Genomic DNA, 13,658 nt, shown 5'->3' with positions numbered 1-13,658 from the left:
GACTGTTAGAGCACTGAACTCACAACAGAAGGTTGGGTCAGGCTGTTATAGCACTTAGCAGGATACTACAAAAACATTGTGCAAAGTTTTGACACCTCGGACTTCCTAGTTAGCAACCTCTCTACCTTTACAGTTATTTACATGAGGAGCCTGTGTTTCAAAGACTCCTAAGTTCCAAATGGCCCAAAGGGAACAAGCCAGCGCCTAACAATTTCATAACTAAAGCAATAACTTCAATGGGAAAACTTCATACTTTTATCCCTCTGCCATTTACCTGAGCACTGTTGTACAAGGCATGATGAGAAATGTGTCCTAAGGCCTGCTTTGGAACCTAACGTAAAAACATTAGCTTTTAGACCTAAAACCTGGCACCTTTTAACAATAAAAGAGTGCATTTCTACTTGAATTTTAGTTCCATGTGGCCGAACACCCTTCCCAATAACGACGGGCACTGGAAATGCTGAGGACAAGTAACAGAATGCGGTAGATTTTAGCACAAAACTGTTCAGTAAATACGCGCACAATGCAAGTGCAATTATCGGATAATCGCAAATTGGAAAATGTTGGACAGAAATGCATGTACTGTACTTTCCGGCATCAGCATTTAGGCGGCTGACTGCCCTAACATTTGGACTCTGCGAGCCGAGCAGTTCGGATGCACCAGGCAATAACCAACAGATAGCTCAGGGAGACATTGTAATATTGTGAGAGTGCACATCGGCTCGCTTTGTTGAAATAATTTACTTAATAACGATAATTGGGAGACTATTCAGAAACTGTATATGACAGAGAAATTAGTAAATGGCTGAAAACTGTACAGAGGAGGGAAGTAATTAGTAAATTACAGATGCGTCTAAGAAATGAGATAATGAGTGAATAGCTGAGTGCTGCTGGAGAGCACTAATTTCTGTAGAACATTTTGTTTATCTTCCTATTAGTTCAATACAAGTTCCAGATTGGGACAAACAAAAAAAAGAGAAATGTTACTCTGGGAGAAAATTTGCATATCATGAGTAGGCAACAAAATGTGCAAATGAAGTACCAATATTCAGGGCATTAGTATATGACTTAAAACAAAGAATCGGGTCTCTTTAGAGGTCAGCCATCCAGCCACCCACCCATCCATCCATCCCGCATCCATCCATCATTCATGCATCCACCCACTCACCCATCCACCCCATGCACCCACCCACCCATCCATCCATCCTGAATCCATCCATCATTCACGCATCCATCCACCCATCCATCCATCATGCATCATCCCACCCATCCACCCAACAATCATTCATGCACCCACACATCCATTCATGCATCCATCCATCCATCCATCGTGCATCCAGGCAACAATCATTCATCCATCCATAAAAAGTTGCGCATACCATCCACCCACCCATCCATCCATCCGGCATCCATCCATCATTCATGCATCCACCCACTCACCCATCCATCCCATGCACCCACCCACCCACCCATCCATCCATCCATCCATCCATCCATCCATCCATCCATCCTGCATCCATCCATCATTCACACATCCATCCACCCATCCATCCATCATGCATCATCCCACCCATCCACCCAACAATCATTCATGCACCCACACATCCATTCATGCATCCATCCATCCATTATGCATCCAGGAAACAATCATTCATCCATCCATAAAAAGTTGCGCATATCACCATAAAAAGTTGCACACAGCTTGTGACTGCTCGATCCCATCGTCTCCAGAATTCCACCTCTTGGCATATGTAATCGTACCTGTGTGCGTGTGTTTTTAGTTATTTCATCGTGCTTGTGTTTGCAGACAAAGCAGGCATAATTTCCCCCCCAACAGGGGGCCCGGGCTCACTGTCATGAAAACTCTGGTAGTAAGGAAACTTGTAATATGCTTGCCTCCAATTCAGCACATTGATACCTTCACAGGTGATTTGCCATGATTCACAAGTCCTGGGTTTGTGTCCACAGCCTGTCTTGGGTCACATAACTGAGTGCAGCTGACAGTTAATATTTGTTAATTTCTCCCAGACATTCACACAATAGAGGAATTAGATATGTCTGACTATGACATCTGCTGGCAGAATGGGGGTGCAGAGCTGAGCACAGCCCCACTTGCAACTGAATAGGTTTTGCTGGACCTTCACAGGAATGACCTAACACCTCCACATTGTCACTGCAGCCAGGACAGGGGAGGCAGGAAATGTCATGCACTTAATAGAACCTTTCTAGAAGCTTCTCCCACCTTTCAGAGGAAGGGCACCAGGGTATAATCCTGGACCTGCGGATGGACTCTCAGAGGATTGCCTGTGCTGTGACCTGCTGTGCACTCTGTCAGACTGCTTTGCTGTACCTGGAAGGGCAGCTTTACTGCCTGGAGCCCGCCTTGAACCCTCAGAGGCCAGCCCTTCTGGTGAGCCCTGCATATTCACCTGAACCCAGGACTAGCAGAGAGACTACAGTGGCTAATTTGCTGGCCTTCTGTTCAAAGCCATAATGACACCATCTTGAAGTTGCACTTGAACCCAGCCTGAGTCGATTCAAAGTTACTGGAATAATATTCCGCCCTAGGAAATCTTCTGCTGCACTACACAAAGCGGAGTTTTCTGCACTCCACGAACGGAGCGTAGTTCACCGCCCAGGGCCTATTTTGAGTCGCTACTTCCTCAGCTGATGGGCTCCAGGGGTAGGACGTCTCCTCTATGCAAGCTTCTCCTCAGTCAGAATATGTCCCATACATGTAGGCATAATGAAGGTTGGGTGCAGTCCCTCAGTATCCAATGCACCACTAAGCACTATGGCAACCTAAGGAGGGACATACACTACTCCTCTACCTCCACATTGGGGAGAAAGTATGGTGTAGCTGGCAATACACACCACCTAGATTACACCGCATGTACCATAACGATTCCCTCTGATGTTGGAAAGGCTGTGGAGCCCTGGGAAACGTGCTTATTATCTGCTGGGCCTGCCCGGGATGCAGCCCTTCTGTGAGGTGAACTCAATGTTCTTACCAGAGGTTTTGTCTAATCCACTTCCGTTCATGTCAGAGGTGTTGCTCTTGGGCCTTAGACCGGCAAACTTGAAAGCATTGACTTGCCATGAAAGATATACATGCCTCCAGTGCCCTAGGGCATAAAAAGTGGTGACAGCCTTCAATTGGTGGAAGGCAGAGGGTTCTACAGCTGCCCAATGGTTCCATAGACTGTGGATGATACTGACGATCAAACTTCTGGCAAGTAACATGAACGGTGCACAGTTATTGCTTGCACTCAAATGGAACCCCCTCTTTCGGAATCTTAGTGAGGGTCTTGCTAGTGAGACTTGCCCACTGTGTTGGAGGGCCGAGGGCCTTTTTCATTAACATTCTGTCAGGCGAGACTGCTCACTCATGTAGCTCATAGGGGGAGACCATGTGGAAGCAACAAAATAGGAAGTGCCAATGTCTTGATTATTATTTTTTTGAGAGTGGGATACTGCCAGGGGGGTTTAGCCTCTGTAAGTTGGAGTCGCAGAGGGCAGAGGAGAGAAATAAAGGCTGGGGAGTCATATGTATATTTACTTAAGTATTGGCATTATCTGAGAGATGTTATGGTAAACCCTGTCAACTTAACTTGATTCTTGCCAAAGTAGTAGTCCATCCCTGAACAGGGAAACTATACAATGTTTCCTTTTCTTCTGAAAACACAAAAGAGATTTACACAAACATTGTGGGTTTCAGGAGTTGATTCCCTAAATAGGGTGCCAAATGCCATGATCCTTGAGGATATTTCTTTATCTGCTGGGAGAATGCCTGCTGGAGGAGCCTGAATCAGGAACTGCATGCTGAAACGCTGGAAAGGTCCTGGAACAGCAGGGTTTGTGGTGACTATTGAAATCCCAAAGTAAATGGGTTGCGTTCATTCGAATAAGTGCTGAAGAAGTAAACCAGAAATTGGCCTTTCTAATCCTTCCTTTGCAATGTTGAACCTCAGAATGAGCTACAATATGCTGCACCAACAGTAAGCCAGGACAGATTTCAAAATTCCGTCCATTGACCATGCATTAAGTCCTGACCTCAGGCAGGTGGGTTGATTTTTGGCATGGTCAAACATTTCCTCTGAAGAAATACCAACTACCTGATGACTTTGTGGTACAAATTCAACATTTTCAAATCACCAATCCAGACTAGGTATTTTCTTGACCCATATTCCACTGTTGGCATCATGAAATGTAGGTCAACCCACATTCCCGTGGATATTGCATTGCATTGTGGTTCAACCTACAGGGCCCAGAGCTATTTTTAACAATTGCCACTAGTTGCTCTTTTTTATTTCACTTCTTTGTGCTGAACTACAACATGCTCCAATTGGACCTGTATCTTTAATGAAAGCTAGGTCACAATGACAACTAGCAGGCCACAGCCAATTTGAATACCACTTTCAAAGGCACTAACTGTGCCCCTTCCTACTGAATAGTGATTTGAACTGAGACAGTGACGGTGGGAAGAAGCAATGGAGATTTTCCTAATAGCAATGGTTACATTCTGATACTTGTTTTCGGTCATGTTGTACAAGGCAGAGAAATCAGTTAAGGGTAATATGAAAAGATTGAATGGAAGAGTGAGGGAGGGTAGGCTACATTGGGATGTATGTACAAAATTAAATCCAGACAACAATGTAAGTTTAGAATCAGAAAGCATTCCTGTCAAGTGAAAATTAATTTACTTTGGTAGATGTCTCTCCTTCAAGTGTCATAAACAAAAAGGAATCCACTAGGTGGGAGGTGGTTGTTACCACAATGGTGGGGAGCAACCAGTGTTGTTAAAATACCCCTCACACACCAACAGGCCCCTTGGTGTCATGCTTCATCATCGGGGTCTTCGCAAACCTCTACGGGATGCGGCGTGCTACGACTTCATGACTACGCAGGAGCACTTTAATGGTGAACTATGTGTTTGGTGTGTGTGGGTAAACAATGTGAGTGGTGAGGTGAAGGTGAAAAAATTAAAAAATACCTGGCACGTGAGTACTGAAAAATTTTATTAAGTCTCCGGCTGGTATTGTTAAAAGAGTGCTGGGATGGTTGTGGTCTACTAATTAGGGTAACCCAACCATGTCAGTGCGTCGACATGTTTCGGAGTTTGAAGAACTCCTTCTTCAGGACGAGGATGTGCACTACTTATCCCCACCTTACTCACATGTGTGTAGATTTAAAAGTGTGCTCTACAAAAATAAGATATGGTGAAAATGTACCTATCTATGTTTAAAGTAAGGTCCGTTGCGCCCAATTGGCGATTCAAGACACTTATGGAAAGAGGTTACATGGCCTCATGAGCCACAGCGTGTTGGGGGGTCCGTTCTACCCGATGTGGCAACGGTTACTCTCAGGGCTTCCTGACTTCCTCCCTCTTCACGCGGCTCAGACGAGTAGTGCACATCCTCGTCCTGAAGAAGGAGTTCTTCAAACTCCGAAACATGTCGACGCACTGACATGGTTGGGTTACCCTAATTAGTAGACCACAACCATCCCAGCACTCTTTTAACAATACCAGCCGGAGACTTAATAAAAATTTTCAGCACTCACGTGCCAGGTATTTTTTAATTTTTTCACCTTCACCTCACCACTCACATTGTTTACCCACACACACCAAACACATAGTTCACCATTAAAGTGCTCCTGCGTAGTCGTGAAGTCGTAGCACGCCGCATCCCGTAGAGGTTTGCGAAGACCCCGATGATGAAGCATGACACCAAGGGGCCTGTTGGTGTGTGAGGGGTATTTTAACAACACTGGTTGCTCCCCACCATTGTGGTAACAACCACCTCCCACCTAGTGGATTCCTTTTTGTTTATGATACTTGCTAGGGGAGACAGAATCCACTACTCCCTCTCCCTCCCTCTTATGTTAAGGATTATCTCCTTCAAGTGTGGCAAGATCTGCATTAGCAAATCCCACTCAAGAGCTGGTAAGTGGGAGTTGCAAGGTATGATTTACCTTGGAGGTTTGAGAATGCCCATAAATGTGTACATTTTTGGGCATTCGTACACAAAATCTCCCTCCGACTCACCACATCCTGCACTAATGACTACTAGTCCTTTTCAGATCCAGGTCAACCCCAGAACGACTCTATGTGGTACCCTTGCCAACAGACCTCTCAGGTTGCATGCCACGATTACCACTACCATCTCTGACCTCATCGCGTCCCACTCCCTCACATCCACGGACTACGTATTCCTCGGAGACCTAAATTTCCACCTCGACCGCGACCCTATCGCCTCCACCCTCCTGGACAACCTCACCAACATCGGACTGAGACAGCTGTTCACCACCCCTACCCACAACGCAGGACACAACCTCGACCCCATCTTCGCTGGAGGACACAACATGTACTTCAGCCACGCCATGCAACCCCTCTGGATAGACCACCACTGTGTCCACTTCTCCTTCTCGAAACCCACCGCTCCCAAACTCAGACCTCACCCCCCCATACAGGAACTGGAACAAAATCACAGAGGAGCACCTCAATTCCGCCCTCAACTGCAACCCCCTTTCACCACACCCGATACAGCTCTGTGCCAACGCTCTCCACAGATGGATCATCGACTGCAAAGAAACACTCACCCCCCTCCAGAACTCCGACAGAAAACACACTGCAAAAGCCACCTGGTTCACCACCAACCTCCAAGAATCCTAGCACACTTACTGACTACTCAAGAAAGCCTGGAGGAATAGCAAAACACCCAAAGCACGCTCCACCTACTAGACCACCTTGATATAAGACCACCAACTCATCAGAACCACAAAGAAGAATTTCATCCAGAAGAGAATTCTCACCAGCTCTCGCAACTCTAAGGAACTCTTCAGCATCATATAGCAATTCTTCAAACCCCTCAGTGAGTCCTCCGACATCCCTCCCTCCTGGGACCTCTGCAACAAGCGCAGCTTCTACTTCCATCTCAAGATCAGGACTCTCTACGACAACTTTGATGAGCAGAACCGAAGCACCGACTTCACTCCTTCAACCAGCAACACAACCCAGACTACCATCACAGCCTAGACCACTGTCACCACAGAAGACACAGCCAAGACCATGAGAAGCATACACTCAGGGGCCCCCACCGACCCCTGCCCACCACACATCTTCCATAGAGCCGCCTCTGCCATACCACCTGAACTCTGACATACCATTAACTGCTCCATCAAAACAGGCTTATTCCCCGATGGCTAAAAATGTGCAGAAGTCAAGCCCCTCCTCGAGAAGCCCACTGCAGACCCGACGGACTTCAAGAACAGACCCATCTCTCTCATCCCCTTCACTGCCAAAGTCACTGAGGAGATCATCAACCACCAGTTCACCAACTTCATAGAAGCCAACCCGTTCCTCGACTCCTCCCAATCCGGATTCTGCAGCAACAACAGCACAGAGACCTCCCTCCAAGCCACTACGAGCAACATCCACACCCTCCTCAACCAGGCCCACGTGGCTGTCCTCATCCTTCTAGACCTCTCAGCAGCCTTCAACTCCGTCTCCCACCTCACACTAACTGCCAGACTCACCGACGCTGGAATACGAGGAACCGCCCTTGGCTGGATCCGCTCTTTTCTCACAGGCCAACCCCAAAGAATCAGACTCCTGCCCCTCCTCTCCGAATCCACAGAGATCAGCTGCGAAGTACCCCAAAGATCCTCACTCAGCCCCACGCATTTCAATATCTACATGGCCCCCCTCGCCACCATCATCAGAAAACATGAACTTTCACATCAAAACCTCATAAATGAGACCCATAGGTCTTAAAATTGTCAAAAACTTGTCTTTGGAGACACAAATAATGCTGAAGTTCCTGCATATTCCTACCAAATTAAACTGCTCAGAAAAAGTCTCAGAGTAATCATGTTTTAGTTTTGGGATATGGTAGTTGCATTATCCCCTCTTTCCAGGATCAACTATCGTAGGTCGACTATCCTATCTGGGCTTGCCTGAAATTCTTTTGTCTAGACTACAATTGGTCAAGAAATTTAAAGCGGTAAGGCTAGCTCTTGTAATGTGTACCTTTGAAAACATCACTAAAATCAGTCCTAATTTCCACTGGCTTCAAGTTAAGCTAAAGGTATTTTATGTTTAAATCTTTTTATCGAGTTGCAAAGCAGGAATCACATACAATGCGAAGTACAAGTACGCTACAGCATTCACAGTCAAATAACAGAGAAGAAAGAAGAGAATATGAGAAGATAAAACAACAAATCAAATGAACAACAAAATGGGCTACCTCCCTGTCCCCCACTACATGAATGCCAAACAGGCTCCGTAACACAAAACATCAGAAAACAAAACATCCAGTGATTACCAATGATAACAAAGAAGGGGGAAGCATGCAAGCAATACAATTGGCAATAGTTTGGCCGAACCTTGGAACCAAAACAAAAAAAAGAAAAGGCTGTACCAAGGAAATGGAAGCGAGTGGGCAAAAGGATGAGAGGGCACACTCAGGGGGAAAGAGAGACTCACTCCTGATTGGATCATCCATAGAGGAAAGATAGCAGCGCAGGGGTAGGGGAAAGCAGAGAGGAAGCGGAAAATGGTAGGGACAGCAAGGTGTCAAGTGACAGCACAGGAGCAGTGGGGCAGACAGAAAGGGAAGAATGGGGGCGGGGGAGGAGGCATGGCCTACACAAACCAGAAGACATACAAGCTGTTGAACCCCAACAAGCAATCAGTAGTACAAAAAGAAAAAACAACCTCCAAAGAGTATCCAATTGACCGGGGCCAGAAGGACTAGCGACCCGTCACTCTGCCCCACGAAGAAGGGGGCGAAGAAGGGGGCCCCAAATGTCTGTAAACAGGTGTTTCTAGTGAAAGCGCATTTGTAAAAGCTTTATGTTTAGCCCGTAACTCAAGAAATGGTTCCGGTTCTCTCATTGCCTATGTTACCAAATATACTCGTGCAATTATTCCCCTGTTCCAAAAACCCAGACTAGGTGGAAAGTCTTTTTAAGATCCAACCTTCAAGGCATGGAACAAACTACCAACCAAGTGCCCTGCAACTAACTGTTGATTAAAGTGTTGGAAAGAGCCCCTTTTCTAAATGGTCACCCCCAAATTTTACCTGATACCTGAAGTAATTTGGACTGAAAATGCACTGGGTCCCTGCTAACCAGTTCCCCAGTGCCAGAGGTCTTTCCCAAAAATGTACCATTGTTCCACAATTGACATGACTGTAGCCCCCTTGTAAGTCCTTAGTAAATGGTCCCCCTGGTACCTAGGGCATTGGGACTGAAGGGGGTCCACTAGGGCTGCAGCACGAATTGTGCCACCATAGGGACCCCTCACCAAGGTCATGCAAACTGCCATTGCATGCTGGGTGTCTTGGTGCAGACAAAACTGAAGAGTTGCCATGGTGCACAGCCCTGTGTGCCATGCCTACAGACAATGCATGAGATATAGGCAATACATCACTATAGCAGGCTTTACAGCCCAAAGGCAGGGCACACTATGGTGCTGATTATGATGTAGTGCAGAAACTTTGTGCCCGACTCCTTTTCGGATTCGGTTCCCACAGATTCGCGAACAACGGTTCTGCACAACCAATTATGATGCATCCGAACACCATTCGCAAGCACTCCCATAAATGGGAGCCTGTGTTCCACCCTACAAACCAGGCTCCTACGGGGAAAAGGGGTGTCTGTGGAAAACCTTTTACTCTGTCCATGGTGCCTGCCACACTGTGCATGGTTTTACAGGGGTTTGTTTGGTACCCCCGTGGCCCCCAAACGGAGGCCTCAGAATGAAGGAGGCCTGCTAGGGGCCCCCAAAGTCACTTTCCGACAGCCTTTGCGTGTTGGACAGTCCAACTCCAAAAGGCTATCGGAATACGACATCGGAATCGGTCGGTCTGAAACACTGTCTGTAGAGCTGTATGAATTGGCTCTGGCTAACTCGGATTCCCTTCTGACCGCGAGCATCGTAATTGGTAGATCGGAATTCTTTCCAACCGATTCAGGTAGATAGGTTCTGACACGTTCAAGGGGAACCTGACAGTCATTCAGAGGCTTTCCGCATGACATCCTAATCGGCCCCTAAGTCCCATGTGTGGACATATCTGCCTGAGCAAATGTGACCCTACAATGTCGGAGTCCATTCTTAGACATTGTAAGTGAACAGCGAACCCATACCGAGAACATGGGCTAGACACTAATCATTACAAAGCCCCCAGCTCCATGATAACTTTACTGCACCACACGATGGTTGGTATCAAACATCTTGTCTTAATTAACCTGCTCTGATGCCAGTGTTGGATTTATTTATTTTTAAAAACACACACAGAGGGCACCATAGAGGTGCCCCCTGATTACCTAGTGAATACTAGTGTAGTTGTCAACTGGTCATAGCCAACCTACCATCACTAGATACGTTTCTGACCTCCTGGGGTGAAAGCCTTTTCTCTCAGAGGCCGGAAACAAAGCCTGATCTGGGCGGAGGTGTTAACACCTCGTCCAAGCAGGAACTACTCTCCAGACCAGGAAGCTTCAAAGGCCATTCTACCTTTGAAATGCAACCCAGGCCTCTCCAGTTAGTGGAAGATTCCAACCCCCTGTCCAGACCTCACATTTTGACAGAAAGACAGGTGAGATCATTTGTTAAATTGGGAGGTAGGCCCACACCTAGACAGCACCATTCCAAAGGTGGGTAGCTAATGTGGACCCCCACTTTTCCAAATCCTCCATCCTTTGTTGGAGAGATTTAGTCTATTACGGCCAGGGTTATGCCTACTTCCCACAGGAATTGGTCACATAGAGGGTGCAGTCATCCTAAGATAAATAGTCCATTGGCTACTACCTGGTACTCCCCTTAATGCCCCATAATAGAGTATTTAGGTGCCACCCCTCGACCCAGAACTTCATATTCAATGGACCTAAAGACTAACAGGACTAATAAGAGCTTCTGATTCCGAGAACTGAGAACCTGTCACAGAGATTTGGCACAAACCACTGCCTGCTGCTTCACAACTAGGCAATTAAGGTAAACTGCCTCGTCCTGTTTCTGTATGGCCTCCAAGAACCCCAGAGGACCATCAGCCTTTGCCAATTTCCAAGAACTCCCTTGGAGTAGAGGGGCTACTCCCCTGCAGTCTGTATGCACCAAAAACCACAGAGTTTAGTCCATCGACTTGCAGCTCATTGGCCCGACCAATGCAGCAACCAACTAGGAAGAGGAACTCATGCTCTGGAAAATCAGAGCTGTCTCCCCCATGAGTGTGGAGGCACCAGGACTGACTAGAGCTGTGTGGTATCAATCCCTAGTGAACTGGACGCCCTGCACCTAGACCAACCACAAAGGGTCCATATTGGGGCTTCAACTGCCCAGGAAGAAAGCACCCAAAGAAGGTAATCAGCGCCCCTGAGACCCACTCCATGAGTGGCCCAGCAGTCCTGAAATTGTCCCTGCCGGCTATCTGCCCCCGACCGCGAAGATTGCCTTTCTGTATAGTGTGTGACCAACATACATTGTCTGCATCCAGCCCTCCCGGAACTTGTAACAATGAACCGGCCGTGCTCCAACGCTGCTAAGGCCTGTGTGACCTGGGCCCCCACTTAGGAGCTCTCAGACTTGCCTACAAGTCCCCCTATGTAGCCTGTTTCTAGGTGGCCCCGCTTCTTTGTAGCACACAAGCTACCAACGCCTTCAGCACCCTGCTCCAGGTCGCATCCAGGAGTCTCCTGATGAAACCCTGGTAGAACATTGCTTCGAAGCTTGCTAACCCTCCAAACTGCGAAGGTGACCCCCTAGTATGGTCTGTCTGATTTTCTTTGCATTTCTGCTTTCTCCTCTCGTAGGAATCTATTGTACATAATTGTGCACAATTGTGAACTCTTTTCCGAGCTTTGATAATTGATAAGAAAAACAGTTATTTGCTTGAAAATATATATAAAAATAGGGTTTTTTTCTGAATTGGTCTTGGATGTATTCTTTGAGTTTGTGTCTTATTTATTGCCTCTGTGAGTACAACAAATGCTTCCATCTTACAAAAAGAGGCCTGAGGAGATTTAAAGACCAGCAGCGAATGACTCCCCATCGAAAAAGTCATACGGCACGAAAAGGCCCCTGAGTCTGATAAAAGATATCAGAAGAGAGCAGGAGTGTCCCTTTTAGAGGATGGTTTCCCTCACCAACATGAGGATGGCATGCTTCATCATAGGGTAACCTCCTCGCAATGCGAATCTGGTCACAAGGCAGGCTACAACCCCCTTGCTGAGAGGCAGGAGCCCAGGGTTGTTTTAAGTAGGTTTTGAGAGGTATACTAAAACCTATAGATGAGTTGGGTGTGGTGGAGGTAGCGCAAAGATTTGTGAAGGGGAATGTGAGTTAAAACTAACTCCGAAGGATACCAAAACCTTTATTTGGGGCATCCCGGGGTTAAGATTTCGAATGAAACCTATAGCAGGAGTGCATTAACCTGTCAAAGTGTGGTGATGGTCGACATGTTTCAGCCTAATACCCTCCGTAGAGGTGTAGCAGCTTTCTTCAGGACCAAAAATGTGAAGTATGCCTCTCAATACGTAACAGAGACATACACAACCATAAAAAGGTATACTAAACCAGTGGTTGGAGTGGATCGTCACTCAGACAAAGTCCCACTGGTGTGTGTGATACCTGCTATGTCAGATAGCTGCAGACCCCTGCACCTCGGCACAATAGTAAAGGGGGCATCTATGTCCTTGACCACAGCGAGCGGTGGGCATCGGAATAGGTTAGTATACCTTTTTATGATTGTGTATGTCTCTGTTAAGTATACTTCTTTCTCGTTCACTATATTTTAAGAGCCAGGTTCCTACACAGAGCCTTTCACAAGAGAAAATAAAAACATATTTTTTTGTCTAAATATAAAGACAGCCTGTTAACATCAGTCCCTAATACTCTATCAAACACTTCTATTATTTTGTTTCTTCTTTTATTCTCTCAGTGTTCTAAAATCAAGATGTTTCCCTGGTGTATGTTTGTGCTTAATAAGTATTTTATTCATTAATTTATTCATATTGTCATTCATTCATACAACAAAACAACAACATTTTATGTTCAGGAAATAGTTCCACTAAATATTTTAACAAATTATGAGTCATGCGCATACTCACTCTGAATGTCTGGGTATTTCATCATTAGCAAGCACCCCCAACGGAGGGTGGAAGATGTGGTGTCTGTTCCAGCCGTGAACAAGGAAGTGACAACACACAGCAAGTTGCGTTCATGGAAATATGAATTTGGGTTTGTTTTCTCCTTTTGAAGAAAGTAACATCTTACATGAGATTTCCACAACAAAACATAATATTAAAATTTTAATTTTTTTACATTTTACATTTTGTTCTTAGTTAATAACCTGATAGAAAGCATACCCATATACACATGCAAATTATTCTGCTAATGGATCCATCAATAAAAGCAATGTTGCTTTGCTCTAACATGTTGCTGGCTCTGTTTTCAGCAGGCAATATTAAACCCTCTAGCCCTAGCTGTTTCGATTTTTGAACCCTGCTCATCCGATGGCCTCATTGAGCTGAAGAGAAGGCCACTTGAAACGGAAAACACAATAACATGTGTCACGTTTCATAGATGTCCATAATGTTGGTATCTATGGTACTGTGAGATACTAGCTCTTGCTGTTCAGTAAACTAATGCATTCATTCCA

At 46.0% G+C, this 13,658-nt stretch overlaps 1 protein-coding gene across 2 annotated transcripts in view; it reads right to left on the bottom strand.

Annotated features, from left to right (window-relative positions):
• Positions 1–13,658, bottom strand: part of LOC144762422 (cytochrome P450 2K1-like) — a 579,377-nt gene that overhangs the window by 173,255 nt on the left and 392,464 nt on the right. For both annotated transcript variants that reach the window (XM_078647602.1, XM_078647603.1), the window contains one exon: positions 13,108–13,249. In XM_078647602.1, coding sequence (XP_078503728.1) covers positions 13,108–13,249 — 142 coding nt within the window. The remainder of the gene's footprint in view (positions 1–13,107; positions 13,250–13,658) is intronic.

Source organism: Lissotriton helveticus, chromosome 6 (assembly GCF_964261635.1).
Source record: "Lissotriton helveticus chromosome 6, aLisHel1.1, whole genome shotgun sequence".
Classification (NCBI taxonomy): domain Eukaryota; kingdom Metazoa; phylum Chordata; class Amphibia; order Caudata; family Salamandridae; genus Lissotriton; species Lissotriton helveticus.
The sequence above is the reverse complement of the archived record's forward strand: the minus strand, read 5'-3'. Positions and strand labels throughout refer to the sequence as shown.